Source organism: Cynocephalus volans, chromosome 3, assembly GCF_027409185.1.
Source record: "Cynocephalus volans isolate mCynVol1 chromosome 3, mCynVol1.pri, whole genome shotgun sequence".
In the NCBI taxonomy this organism is placed as follows: domain Eukaryota; kingdom Metazoa; phylum Chordata; class Mammalia; order Dermoptera; family Cynocephalidae; genus Cynocephalus; species Cynocephalus volans.
This window is the reverse complement of record NC_084462.1, coordinates 119,328,706-119,343,854: the sequence shown is the minus strand read 5'-3', so window position 1 is coordinate 119,343,854 and position 15,149 is coordinate 119,328,706. Positions and strand designations below refer to the sequence as shown.

Genomic DNA, 15,149 nt, shown 5'->3' with positions numbered 1-15,149 from the left:
CAGCCTTGCAACACCAACATCAAGGGTTTGGATCCCTGTACCAGCCAACTGCCAAGAAAAAAAAAAGGTTCGGCATTTAGAAATTACAATGTTTCTGGACTTTGTTTAAATATTGAAATTTAAAATTCTTGATTAATGATTGGAGGCATTTGATGTGGTTTTTGAGTCTCTTATCAGTTGTATGCAAATCCCGCTCACTAATTGTAGCTTCACTCTGCTCTTTTCACCTAGAAGTAGAGCTTTTCAGGCATTACCTTCAATCCAAAAACAAACCATTAGGAGATATTGGCACTTTTTATCAGTAACACATTACTGGAACATTCCTCCTGACACTTCCTCATACTACACTGACACTGCATGATGCCTCGTGACTCCCAGTGAAAAAGAAGACTTTAGTAGTCATGACAGTGCACTGGGAAACAAGAAACAAAAGACAAAAAATAAAGTCCTTCTCTACACCATTTTGGAAAGTAACCCTTGTTGGGGCAGTAACTTAAACCTCTTTTTGCCTCAGTTTTCCTTACATACAAAATGAAAGCTACAAGAAATTCTCATGGAAATATTAGTAAGTTTAATATTATTGTTTTGAGAGTTTTAATTCAATAAGATAGTATAGAGGGCTTGGCAAAGTAGGAAGGGATTCAAATGTGGAGCGCCTGAAATCATAGGCTGAGGAGTTGAACCTTTATGTAATGGACCTTTATGTAAAGATTATTGAACAGGGTAGTAGCATAATCATCAATATCTGTATTTTGGGAGGAAAACTGGCAGCAGGATGTAGAATAGAGGAGAGGGATATGAAAAATAAGAAAAGTTAGGGCCGGCCCCATGGCTCACTCGGGAGAGTGCGGTGCTGGTAGCGCCAAGGCCGCGGGTTCGGATCCTATGTAGCGATGGCTGGTGCGCTCACTGGCTGAGCGTGGTGTAGACCACACTGTGCCGAGGGTTGCGATCCCCTTACCGGTCAAAAAAGAAAAAAAGAAAAGTTAGGAGGGTATTGCCAAGGTCCAAACAAGAAATGCTGATGGTAAATGCTGTGGAAGTGGGGAAAATGGGATTAATTCAAGAGGTAATGGAGAAAATCTATTGTAGAAGCAATAGAATTCGATTAGATGTGAGGCATGAGGGAGAATAAGGATTTGAATAGGACTGAGGTTTCTAGCCTGAACGTCTGAAGATGCTGTGCCATTTACTGAATGGAAGCACAGAAATTGCTTGTGTGTGTGTGTGTGTGTGTGTGTGTGTGTAACAGGTGAGGTGGGGCAGGGGTTAGGAGCGATTTCATCCTGTTGTTTGAAGTGCCTGTGGATATCTGTGCGGTGCTGTCCACTTGCACAGTTAGAATATGCCTGGCGAAACTTCTTCGGAGGAAGGAAAGGAATATTCTTGTAAAGGGAACAGCTCATTTTTATAGTGCTCAACCATTAATGCCCCATTCCTGAGGTAGTTATTACCTCTTAGCAGTAAAAGCTTGATTACAACCCCTGATTGCTGACTGTGTGAAGGTCCTTGGTTCCCGCAACTTCCGTAGGCAAAATGATATAAATTGTGATTAATTATCGTGTGGCACAATATAAAGACAAGAGGATTTATTGCGGCCTTCGGAGGGTGTCTGCATGGTTTCTCGCTGGAGCCCTCAGGGCAAGGGAACTGGACAGCTCCCGGGTGGCCTTCGGCGCTGCGCGGGTCAGAGCCGACCAGCCGCGAGCCGCCGCCAGTCATGCGGATCTGGGCCTTCGGGCCCTCCCAAACTCTGGTGCTTCGACCTTGGGCGGAGGCCCCGGCCCCGCCGCCAAGGAGGGGGCGGGGCTGCTCCGAGGCCCCGCCCCGCCGGACCCGCCCGGCCCGCTGCCGCCGGCTGCCTTCGGCTGGCTGTGAGATGCGCGCCTGCGCTGGTCCTCGCCTCGGAGCAGCCATGATGGTGGGTGTTCTCCGCGGCGCCGAGCCCTGGGCGCGCGGTGGGGGCGGCGGGCTCGGGGCGGGCGCGGGGACCGCGCCGGCCTGATACTAATGTTTCCTTTTGTGTCTCCCCCATCTCATCCTCTCCCACGGCGCGCCGGGCCTGTCCACCCCGCAGGAAGGCCTGGACGACGGCCCCGACTTCCTCTCGGAGGAGGACCGCGGAGTAAGTTCTGCCTCCACCTGGTCGCGGGACCCTCCCTCCGCCGCTGCGGTCCCGGGGTGTGGTATGAGGAGGGGTCCTTGGCCCCGCGGCATCCCCTCCCTGCCGTACTCCTTTCGGTTTCCTAGCCGCCCCGCGCCCCGCCCCTCCTGCAGCCCTGGCTCCCTGGGGGCCGCTCTGTTCTGATTTCCCGGGAACCCGCAGCCGCTTTTTTGTCACCCGGACCCGGCTTGGATCCTCCCTTGGACCTTCTCACTCGCCCGGGGCGGGGTGCAGATGGGGGGTGGAAGTGGAGGTGGAAGCCGGGGCTGGGACGCCCCCATCCCCGCCAGTTTGGGGCGGTGAAAACCCATTCTCAGACCTCCCTGGCGGCACCTTCGATTTTCTCCCAGTGTGGACCTCTCGAACCCTCTCCCGCCCACCCTTGTTTCTTTCTCTAAAACCGATGTAGTACGGGCTTATTCTAAATTACCCTTTTGCAAGGATTTTTGCAGTCGCCGAATCTCAACTCTTCTTCAGTGCCTTTCCAGGTTTTGCAAAGTGCTGGTAGCCCACGGTATCTGTACTTTTTCTGATATCCAAAAAATTTCATCATTTGCAGGGTTCCCTTGGTGTTCTCTGCCCCCCCCCCGCCTCTAGTTTTATTGAAGTATGATTGACAAATAATAATTGCACATGTTTAAGGTGTAGAACATATTTTCATGTACCTATACTGTACATTGTGAAATGGTTACCACCGTCAAGCTAACTAAAATATCCATCACCTCACCTAATTCTTTTTTTTTTTTTGGTGAGAATACTTGTAATCTACTCCGAGCAAGTGTCAAGTATGCAACACATTATTATTAAATATAGTCACCGTGCAGTACTTAGGTCTCCAGAACTCATTCATCTTTTAACGGAAAGTTTGACCATCTTCCCTTTTCCACCAGCTCCCCACCCCACCCCAATCCTCTGATCTGCCTTCTATCCTTGGTGAGGCAAGATGCATTCACTTCAGAAAGGACCTTCAGGGCGCAGATTCCTCCCTCCTCCCTCCCCCCGCCCCCCCCGCCCCCTCCCCCATTTGCCTTGGCTGAAGGGTGGTAATCAGTATAGTGCCTTGTACAAGTGAGCACTTGAAAATAATGATATATGATAATTGCCACTGAGCAGAGTTCCATGGTTTCTTCACATTTAACTGCCTGCACTTTAGTTTTCCATTTTGCTTTTACTTATCCATCTTGGATAATGTGACATAAGTATCTGTTCGTGGATTTTTGGTAGGTGATAAAATATTGTAGGATATTATTACTGTTTGTAATAAGAGATGAGGTAGATCGTATTAACAGATGACCTTTATAAAACTTTCAAATATTAAGAAAGATGCAGAGGGTGCTGCATACTTTTATTTTATAAATGCTAAATTAATAAATTTCTCAGTTTACACAAAAGCATCATTTAGAATTTCTGGTCAATGCCAAAGCATATAGAATTTCTAATTGTTTCTAAAATATTTAGTTCCAGTGAATTACAAAACAAAATGTGTGTGTAAATGTGTATATGTATCTTCTGAGATAAGACAGTTAGAGGAACATTTGTAAATTATATTTTGGATTTTAAAATACAGGAAACCAGCAGAGTTATTTAATAAAATAAGATAAATTGATTATAGCACAATTAAACTAATTTTTCTAAATATAAAACATGGCCTTCTTTATTTAGATGACAACTTTGTGTCTTATTTTTGTGGTTTGCCAGGAAAAGCAAACAGGATTTGCTTTCTTATAATATTTAACTGATATCCAGTAAAAGTATTAATTTTTTGAGTATTTACATTGATGTGAAAAATAAGAGTATTTTCTGGTGAATATTTGTGTTATGGCTTTATGCCTTTGGTAAGACTTGCTTATGGAACTGGAAGCACTTAAGTTATGTGTCCAAAATGTTTTTCGTATATTACAGAATTAAGGAGAGAGGAAGACAAAAAGAACATGCCAGACCAGGAGGTTCTTGTAGAATCTTGTAGATGAAATTTTAATATGAAAATGGAAGAAAAAATTATGAACTAGAAAGCTTTTAGAATATCATGATGAATATGTACCCATGTCCAGTTCTTCCTTGTTTTTGTCCTGTGGAACTGGGTGAATCATAGTAATAATTATGGGGGGACACTGTGTTAAGCACTGTTTTAGCATTGTTTCATTATGTCCTCTTTCATCATCCCTCTGAAGCCTTTAGTATCCCCCTTTTATAGATGAGAAACTTGAACCCCAGGGACACTGGGTTAGTAGTCTGAGGTCACACAACAGTGAGTGGGAAAACTGGACCTAAAACCATGTGTCTGATATCAGAGCTGGTGCATGTGTTTCTCAAAGTGGCCTTGAAATACTTGCATTAGAATCACCTGGGGTGTTTGAAAAGAGTTTTCTGAGTCCCGTGCCCTTACCAAATCAGAATCTTTTGGGGTGGGAGAAAGGCAAATAACTGCTGTTTAAGCAAGCACCCAAAGGGCTGGCTGGTTAGCTCATTTGGTTAGAGCATAGCCTTGTAACACCAAAGTCAAGGGTTGGGATCCCATACCTGCCAGCCCCAGAGAATAAGCACTCAGGATGTTTCTGTTGTGCACTGAAGTTTGATTACTGCTGCACAAACGTATCCTGCCATTTCCTCATTTCAGGAATAGAAATATCTGGTCTGTTTAAATTTCCTTATATTGTGTTTGTCTTAATAGATAGCACTTTTAATTTAAAAGATAGAACTTTCAGGAATTGCACTTTTAGTTTAGATCACCTTGTTTCAGCCTTTTAGGAAAGGGAGTCTTGATAGAGAAAAAGCACAAAGTGCATATTTGATATGAGTTGCAAAGGGACAGCCCAGATTCAAAAATAATAACAAACATAGTATACAAAGCACCAAGTAAGCAAAGTTAAAGTCAGTGTTTTTAAATAAATCTTTAAGCAGCCTTAAATTTTCATCATATGTAGCTCAGAACAAAACCTTAGTCTTAAAGTATTTTGTGAGAAACTAAAAAAGCAGGCTTTCAGAATACCTAGTGTTGGCCACATTTTGATCTCTTCAGCCCTACCTTTATGTAATAAGTTTTTCTCCCCTAACATATTATTTAGTAAACAAATGAGCCCTTTGAACTGGACACATTTTGCTGTGATGTGCTTGTTAAGAGCAGTGCATGCCAGAGCGATGGCATAGTTCTCTCAGCATTTGATTTCAATTCTAAATAATATGTTTACTGTTTTCAAAAATTAGGTGGAGTAACTGCACCTTGTCCTGGACTCCTAACCTTGCTCCTCCCTCTGTATTCTTTATCTTCATTAATGGCATCATTTTTCAGTTGTTCAGGCAAGAAATCTATGAATCATATCCTTCATCCTCGTATAAGAACAGTCACTGAAGCCAGTTAATTTCACTTTGGATATGTTGTTTACCCCATCTTTCATTTGCATGGCCTTAGCTAAGGTCCTTGCTACTTCTTGCTTGGATTGTAGCGGTACCTATCATTAGTCTCTGTCTTTAGTCTTTCTACTTTCCAATCCAGCTTTCACATCACTCATAGTTACCTAACTAAAATGATTAAATCATGTAGTACCACTAGTCAAAAGGACTTACTTGGACCCCGTTCTTTATGGAGTGAAGTCCAAACTCCTTAGGCTAGCATTCAACACCATTCATAACCCCTTCTTACTTCCTACTTCCTTCATTTCTCAGTTATGTTCCCTGCCCCCCCCACACACTACACCCCCCCACACACTACATGTACCCTAGCCTACTTGTCATTTCCCAAGTACCTCTGCACTTCAATATCTGCTTTGTTTATGCATTTCAGTATTGTGGAGTGGTTTTTCCCCCCTCACCTTTTCTTTCACTTGAAATTTGACTTATCTTTCAAGACTTGGCCCAGATTTTGCATTTTCTTTTGTACCTGCACACATTCCACATTTATTGATAATTATTTCAGATAAAAATGTGACATACATTGTATTGGCTGAGGATAAGAAGATGCGTAAGACAAAGTTCCTGCCTTGAGACATGAAGTGAGGGAGGTAGAGTTAGAATCCCTTGTGATAAAGTGCCATGGGAGTACAAAGGCAAGAGTATTTAACTTTGGGGGAAGGGACAGCAGTGAAGACATAACAATGACTACACACTTATATAGCATTTACTGCATGCCAGGGACTTTCCATATATTAACTCAGTTCTCAAATCCCTATGAAGTAGCTGCTGCTGTTATTTCTATTTTGGAAAAGAAAACTGAGGTTCAGAGAGATTAAATAACTTGCCCAACCTCACACAGCTGGTAGGAGCTGCAATTAAACACAGGTAGTCCAGCTCTAGGGAGTGGGCTCTTAACCACTGTATTATCACCAAAATGAGCTTAAGCCTTAAATGTTAAACCAAAATTTTGTAGTCTCACAGGAAACGGGAAGCGGGGTTGAGGAATGGGGGCAGGGGTTGCTGCCAGCATGTGTGGATAATTTGGTTCCATCTGGAGCACCTGTTCTTATCAGAGCAGGAATTGCAAAGGTAGATATGGCTAATACAGATAGGGTAATGTGCATAATGACGAACTCTCCAGGCAGTGGGAAGTGCTAGGAAAGACATATGCCCAGATGAAAATAACATTGTAGGTTATTCTCATGTGGAGAGTGGATTGATGCTTCCTTTCAGAAAGCAAGGAGACCAGTTAGTAGGCTATCTCAGCAGTCCAGATGAGAAATGACGAAGGTAGAACTAAGGCAGTGGAAGAGGGGACATAGTAAAAAAGATGTTGAGGAGGTAGAATTGACTGGGCATAGTGACTGAATAAGACCATGGGCTGGACAGGGGAGGAGAAAATGCAGAATATAGGAGGGAAGAGCAGGGTTAGAGGGTAGATAATAAGTTTGGTTTTAGATATGTTGGATTTAAAGTGCCTACAGAACATTTAAACCCTTCCCTCCCAAACTAGAATGTAAAATCTGTGAAGGTGAGGATTGTGTCACTTCACTACTATCTTCCTAACACTAGGACAGGGCTTGGCACATTAAAGGAACTCAGACAGTTGTGAATACATCCAGACGGATATGTCTAGTTGGTAACTTGGAATTCTGACTGGGAACTTAGAACTTGAATTGGAGATATAAATTTAGGAATTACTGGGTTGGCTGGTTAGCTCAGTTGGTTAGAGCACGACCTAATAACAAGGTCAAGGGTTTGGATCCCTGTACAGGCCAGCCACCAAAAAAAAAAAAAAAAAAAAAAAAAAATTAGGAACTATTAGTTAAGAATGGCTGAGATTGCCTTTCAGATTAGGAATGATCCAAAAAAAATTTTTTTAAGTTTGAAAAAATGGGGGAAAAAATGGCTGAGATTGCCCACCTTAGATAGTACTCAGGGGAAATCAACATTTAAGGACCAAAGGGAAGAAGATTACTTAATGGGTAGGAGGAGAATGAGAGGAGACTCCAGAAGTTGAGATGGAGTTTTAAGGGGGGAGTGGTTAGAATGATACCAAAGCAGAATATTTCAGAGTGGCCGAGAAGACTGAAAAGTGTCATTGGATTTGGAAATTAGGTACTCATTATGTGAAGGTTTTGGGAGGCCCAGGCCAGACTTGAATAGAAGAGCAGTGTATGAGCAGGTCTTGGAGCAGACAAGATCAAATGCTCAGGTGGACAGACAGCTCAGACCTCCATAGGACACTGCTTTCTCTGAGTACGGAGAAGGTGGTGAGGTTAGATTTGTTTGTAGAAAGGTTTGTTGGTGAATCTGAGAGAAACACAGCTGCTGGCATTTATTTTTCTGGGATGTGGGAAGGAAGGTCACTTGTTGAGAGTGGAGTGGTAATGTGGTAGAAGGTTGAGGTAGTTAAAAGTCTGGTATAGTTGCTGCAGAGAATCAGAAAGGGAACTGAGCAGTACTGCTAAGTGGTTTTAGGAACCTAATGCAATAAATTGTAGTGGAACAGTACAGTTGTGACTTTTCTTTAGCTACACTCAGTAGTTCAAATTAGAAGCAGAGAAAGTTGGTGATTAAATTGATCCAACATGTGGGAATTTGCAAGCCAGGTATGGCAGAAGAGCAATGGGAATTCAAGGGACTGGCAAGAAAGGCATTAAGAGTGGCATATCATGGAGGGGATTATAGAGCAGGGAGGGTGCCGACAGACTGGAAATATATGGAAAGGTCACAGGACTAGAGGTGTTGATAAGATCAATTTGTACATGTAGTAAAATTGACCAGGAGAAAATGGGAAGCACGCACTTAATTTCATGTTTTATTACATAAGGTTTATTGTCTTCCTCACTGCAAACAAATTCCTTGAAGGCAGGGCTTTTTGTTCACCTCAAATCCTCCACAATATCTAGGACAGTTGTTTGCATATAAAGGCCAAAAAAGTGTATTAAATAAATGCATATTATATTGCCTAAAGAGTCAAGTGTTTACATTTGTCCGACCAATAATATTAACTTTGACTTCCAGGAGATGCATAGGTCGATACCGCTGGTACTACGTTAGTAATGTTTTGTTGTTTCTGGTATGGTATGTGAGAGGAAATCTAATTTCCAGAATGTCAGTTTCCAGACAATGTATATATAGTCAACTATTGATTTCATTGTTGGGTGGGTATGCAGGGCATACATTAGTAGTGGAGGTGATGTATTACAGGACTTCCAAAATCATAACTGGCCTAGGAGTTTGTTGAGGACCACCACTGGGAATATAGCAGTGAACAAAACAGACAAAAATCTGTCCTCATGGAGCTGAATTCTAGTGAGGGAAGGGCATTTAAAAAAATAAACAATATTAGATGGTGAATAAGTGCTATGAAAAAAAATGAGGGAGGGATAGGGATTTTTGGGTGGAGAGGGGACGATGATTACATAGGGTGGCTAGGAAAGTCCTTCCTAACAAAAACTTGAAGACTTGAAGAAAATGAGCCATACAGATAGCTATCTGGGAGCAGAATGTTCCAGGCAGAGGAAACAGTAAGTGCAGACTTCTGAGGTGGCAGCATGCCTGTGTGTTCAAGGAACAACAAGGAGGTCATATGGCAGGACTGCATTGAGCCAGGGGAATAGTAGATTCGTCAGACCGACATCAGATGGAGATTTTATAGCACTTAATGGGCTGCTATAAGGACTTTTTCTTTTCTGCACGTGGGAACCCCTTAGATTTTGAGCAGAGAAGTGATTTCTAGTTTAATGGGATCATAGTGGTGGCTCCATAGGGAATAAGTTGAAGAGGGCAAGGACAGAATCAAGAGTCCAAGTGGGAGGCTATTGCAGTAATCAAAATTATTTTCTTTTTCTCTATACATTTGCTTTTCTGGCAAAGAAGCAGCTGATTGTCTTAGGAATGTTTTAAGCTAGATACTTTAAGCTACTTGGTATAGTAACTAGTAGTGAATGTCTTCTTTACTAAGTATATGTGGAAAATTAACCTACCTCCAATAGGGCAGGCTTTTAAAATTATCTTTCTAATGCTATTATATTTCTGTTTCTTAATTTATATTCTCTGTCCTAGTCTTTCACTTGACCACTGATACAAATATTTAACCTAGTCAGTCTCTGACAAAAGAAAGTACAAAGTTTATTGGCCCAGATAAAGATTAAGCCACTGAATGTAGTCTAATAAGAAATCTCTTCAAACTGAACTCTCTAGTTGGAGAAAGTTAATTGTTGGTGAATCACAAGTTGTGTTGCTTTGACTCTTTCCTTTAATAAAAACCCTCTAAAATTATTGACTTCTCTCTAAACAGAAGAAAATCTGCTTGGAAAATCTGTGTACCTTTTACGTAATTAACACAAAAGTTACAATATGATATTTTATCAAATCTAAGATGCAATTGATTGAAAGATATATCTTTTTTAATGTACCACTAAGAAAAAAAGTCATTTAAATTGTAATTTTTCATCAGTTGAAAGACATCCCTATTCCAGATGTGTTAAAATGTAAAAAATACTCATCTACAGTTGAAGAAATATGATAGCACATTAACTTTCAGTGAAATTTTGTACTGGTGTGCAGAGTAATTTCATTTTAGCAACTGCTTTTCCATTACACATCTAGAGACAGGACTTGGGGGGAAAAAAAAGCCCTTATGTATTTAAAGCAAATCTTATCATCAAACAAAATAATTCTTTATTTTTACTTTTCTCTATATGCTCAGGAAATCAGAAAGAATTATTTGGGGTGTGAAGTGTATATCAGAACTGACGAGAGGAAGATGCAGTCAGAACGAACACTTCAGCTGATGTTTTGAACTTATTATGAAATATAAATTAAAGAAGTTGTACCAGCCAGCAGCTAAAAAAAAAAAAAAAAAAAAATTAAGTCATATTCTCACCATAAGTATTTTGCATCATGCAGAAGCATCAGCATTTGTGATTCATGCACATTTTCCTGAGATCAGTTCTAGAACTCAGTAGGTAAAAGAACAAAAAAGACAAATGGAGATTGAATTAATAGCTGTTAAGGCAATATGTGAATGGATAACATACATTAAGAAGGTATACAAGAAAGAATTTGCAGAATAGAAAATAAAAAAGACATAAAGTTGTTAAAGAAGCATGAGGCAACTTTCTGAGGGTGATAGAAATGTTCCAAATCTTGATTATGGTATGTAGGCTGTGTAAAACTCTTCAAATTATATACTTAATATCTGCATTGTATGTAAATTCTTTTAAAAAAAACCCAAGATCAAAAGTGTTGAGTATAGGGCCGGCCCGTGGCTCACTCGGGAGAGTGTGGTGCTGAGAACACCAAGGCCCTGGGTTCGGATCCCATATACGGATGGCCGGTTCGCTCACTGGCTGAGCGTGGTGCTCACAACACCAAGTCAAGGGTTAAGATCCCCTTACCGGTCATCTTTTAAAAAAAAAAAAAAAAAAAAGTGTTGAGTATATAATACAAGAATGTTTTATGCAGAGAAAAGTTACAGGGCTGGCTAGTTAGCTCAGTTGGTTAGAGCATGGTGCTGGTAACATCAGGGTTTAGAGTTCAATCCCTGTACTGGCCAACTGCCCCCAAAAAATAGAAAACAAAACAGAAAAAGGGCTGGCCGGTTAGTTCACTTGGTAGAGCATGAAGCTTATAACACCAAGGTCAAGGGTTTGGATTCCTGTATAGGCCGGCCACCAAAAAAAAGAAAAAAGAAAAGTTCCAATTAAAAAAGCCAAGTTTTGTGCTATCAAAAATAAAGGAGGTAACAGTGTATTTGGTATAGAAGGATAAGGAAATGGAAAAGAGAAATATTTTAATAACAGAATAATTTTAAATTGGAGGAATAAATAACAGCTACTTGAATGTAGAAATCCCCTGAAAGGTGTGTTTCCATAATGATAGATCAATGGTAAAAATACAAACAAATCTGAAAATAAAAATGTACGAATGTATATGAAATCTGGCAAAAACATTTTATATACAGTGATTATTAAAAAGAAAATATTAGCAGTTGAGATGAAGTTTTGACAGAATGTAAACGCAAGGAAAACCCTGAAAATCTGCGGGTGCTCTGGATTACAGATTTTAAGGCTCTTTTCATGAAGATCCTGTTTTGATATACCTGGGATTCTGCATTTTAAAAAACAGCTGGGTTGATAGTTACCATTTGTGTTTGGGAAATGCTAGACCAAGCAATGAAAACGTAAGAAATGGAGAAATGCAAGATTATTATTCCTTTTTTTTTTTTTTTTAAATAAAAGATGACCAGTAAGAGGATCCTAACCCTTGACTTGGTGTTGTCAGCACCAGGCTCTCCCAAGTGAGCTAAACTGCCATCCCTATATAGGGATCCGAACCTGTGGCCTTGGTGTTAGCACCACACTCTCCCAAGTGAGCCATGAGCCGGCCCAATTATTACAAAAACTGTGTGATAAATATACTAGTTTCCTGTGGCTTCTGTAACAAATTACCACATATTTGCTGGCTTAAAACAACAGAAATTTATTCTCACACAGTTCTGGAGGCCAGAAGTTGGAAATCTCTATCACTGAGCTGAAATCAAGGGCCACGCTGTCTCCAAAGGCTCTAGGGAAGACTTCCTTCCCTCTTCCAGTTTCTGGTGGCTGCCAACAATCCTTGGTTTGTGGCTGTATTACTGTAAGCTCTGCTTCTGTGGTCACATTAGTTATTAGAGTATTTGTCTGTGTAGTATCTTTCTCTGCCTCCTTTTATAAAGATATGTATGAATGTGTTTAGGGCTCACCTGGGTAATCCAGGATACTTCCCTCATCTCAATATCCTTAATTGAATTACATCTACAAAGTCCTTTTTTGCCATATAAGGTAACATTCACAGGTTCCAGGAATTTGGATACAGACATCTTTTGGGGAGCCATTATTCAGCCTACCACAATAAACATTTTGAAAGTGTTCTGGATGTGAGTAAAGAGAAAAAGGAAACATTTTTAAAACTGGAATTAAGGTAAAGGATTGGGGAAGAGGTAGGAAGAACAGTATGAAGACCTGATAAGACTAAATAGAAGCAAGAAAACCAAAGAACTAGGTAATCTCTAATGTTTCTAGTATTGCAGAGGCAACAAGGTAGTTGGAAAATTAAAAAATTTCTTTGGGGCCAGCCCGTGGCTCACTCGGGAGAGTGTGGTGCTGATAACACCAAGGCCATGGGTTCGGATCCCATATAGGGATGGCTGGTTAGCTCACTGGGTGAGTGTGGTGCTGACAACACCAAGTCAAGGGTTAAGATCCTCTTACCGGTCATCTTCAAAAAAAAAAAAATTTCTTCGTAATTCAAGGCAACTTTTAAATTCTTTTTTTAATCAGACAAAGGGCTACATGTAGCATTGAGTGCAATATGATTTTTTAAACATTTAAAATTGTTTTTATGTGTAATTTTATAGTACAAATATTTAAAAACATGATTACAATTAAAATTTAATATAAACTTATTGAAGTCATCAGTACAGTTTTTTTTTTTTTTTTTAAATTACTGGTAAAGAGATCTTAACCCTTGACTTGGTGTTGTCAGCACCACACTCCCAAATGAGCTAACCGGCCATCCCTATATAGGGATCTAAACCCGTGGCCTTCGTGTTATCAGCACCACACTCCCAAGTGAGCCACAGGCCAGCCCATCAGTACGATTTCTGTTAAAGGCCATCGTATAGAGTATCACAGCAATTTAAAGTGATTAATTCTGAAAAATCTTGTATTTTATGTAATGGTGTTTATTTTTAAAACGTGTATTTACTCATTTAAGAGCCAGTTGTGCCAAATGAAATATAAAGTGTAAGTTATTTTTCTCACTACTACTAAAGTTAAATAATTCCACTTAGTAAGAAACTTTATAAAATTCGTCATTTAATAAGTCTCAGGATTTCTGTTTATTACTTTTTTTCTGTTTATTAAAGTAATTCATGTGTGTCGTGGAAAATTGGGAGAAGGAAGGAATGTATAAAAAAATCCACTGCTTTTCACATTTGGGTGTACTTCCTGTCTTTTTTGCATGCATTTAAAAAAATACAATCGAGGGCTGGCTGATTGGCTCATTTGGTTAGTGTGTGGTGTTGTAACCTTAAGGTCAAGGGTTCAGATCCCCTTACTGGCTAGTGGCCAAAAAAAAATATGATTGAGTGCTGGCCAGCTACGGAAAAAAAAAAAAAAATCCGTTTGTGATCATTGTGTATAAACAATTTTGCATTCCAGCATTTTTTTCATTTACATTGTAAATAAAATTTGAAATGCTAATGAGTAGGTGAGATTCCAGAAGTAAGTCCTGTGTTTTATAATTGGGGTATTTGATCAGGCTAGTTAATTAGACTTTAAATATTTCATATTTTTGCTGCTTGCTGAGACTTTATTTTCCTTTAGTGTTTGACGCTTTTGCTAGTCTCCAAATTACCCAAATGTGTCAATATTTATTGTTTAAGGAGTGAGAAAAATGGATGAAGTTTAAGAATTATAAATAGAATTATGATAATTATAAGTGGAAAAGTCTTCTTAAAGATGAGTAAATGGAAGCAACAAATAAGGAACATGTTCAATTCTTTTAATGTATTGTAGCTTACAGAGTTATTTACTAAGCGTTTATTATGTGTTAGTATTTTCTTAGCACTTTAGATAAAAAATTATGTGTAATGTATTTAACTATATTTAATAGTTTCATTGTGTATTCCCAAATTAAAAGAAGCAATAGAGTTAAAATTATTGCTAAATATATATTTTTTTTCTTTTTTGGCAGCTGGCCAGTTTGGGGATCTGAACCCTTGACTTTGGTGTCATAATACCATGCTCAAACCAGCTGAGCTAACTGGCCAGCTAGTCTCAATATTCTTTTTATTATTTTTCTTGTTCCTGAAGATAGATACATTCCTTTATTTTATTTATTTCTTTGATGGCTGGTTGGTATGGGAATCCGAACCCTTGACCTTGGTGTTATAACGCCACGCTTAACCAGCTGTGCTAACTGACCCATTCCTTAATTTTAGAACACTTGGAGATGAGCCATCTTCTTAGAAAATAGTTTTCTTTTTGTGTGAGACTATAATGAATCATGGTTAGCTTAGTGACTTACACAAAGCAGAGCATAGTTGAATGATGTAGAATGAAAATCGGTTGAGGTAATAGCATTACCCAAAGCACCTGCCCTAAAATACAAGTATGTATATAGTTAAATGAACTTGAATACATTTTTAGACTTAAGATTGTTTTGTTATTTTTTGTTTTGTTTTGTATATGCATTGTTTCATTGTCTGGGAGAAGAATGGAATTATATAAAAGCACACAGACTTTTTATTAAGATATTATTGGTTTTCTTTTTTTTAGCTTAAAGCAATAAATGTAGATCTTCAAAGCGATGCTGCTCTGCAGGTGGACATTTCTGATGCCCTTAGTGAGAGGGATAAAGTAAAATTCACTGTTCACACAAAGGTAAATGTGATTTTGTACTTTGTATGATTTTAGCTATGTATTATGCTAATGTTACATGTAATAATATATTGACTAAAACTTAGGTTTTGAACATAATTGGGAAGAGACTAGTTTATAATTCACTATTTTAACAAAGTTTTAATGAAATGTGCTTCTTT

The 15,149-nt window shown here is 39.5% G+C and overlaps 1 protein-coding gene across 1 annotated transcript in view; it reads left to right on the top strand.

Moving 5' to 3' along the window:
• Positions 1–1,844: 1,844 nt before the first annotated feature.
• SNX6 (sorting nexin 6) overlaps positions 1,845–15,149 on the top strand; it is a 50,554-nt gene continuing 37,249 nt past the window's right edge. The window contains exons 1-3 of the mRNA XM_063089057.1: positions 1,845–1,921; positions 2,078–2,125; positions 14,887–14,991. Of these exons, the coding sequence (XP_062945127.1) occupies positions 1,880–1,921; positions 2,078–2,125; positions 14,887–14,991 (195 nt within the window). The 5' untranslated portion in view covers positions 1,845–1,879. The remainder of the gene's footprint in view (positions 1,922–2,077; positions 2,126–14,886; positions 14,992–15,149) is intronic.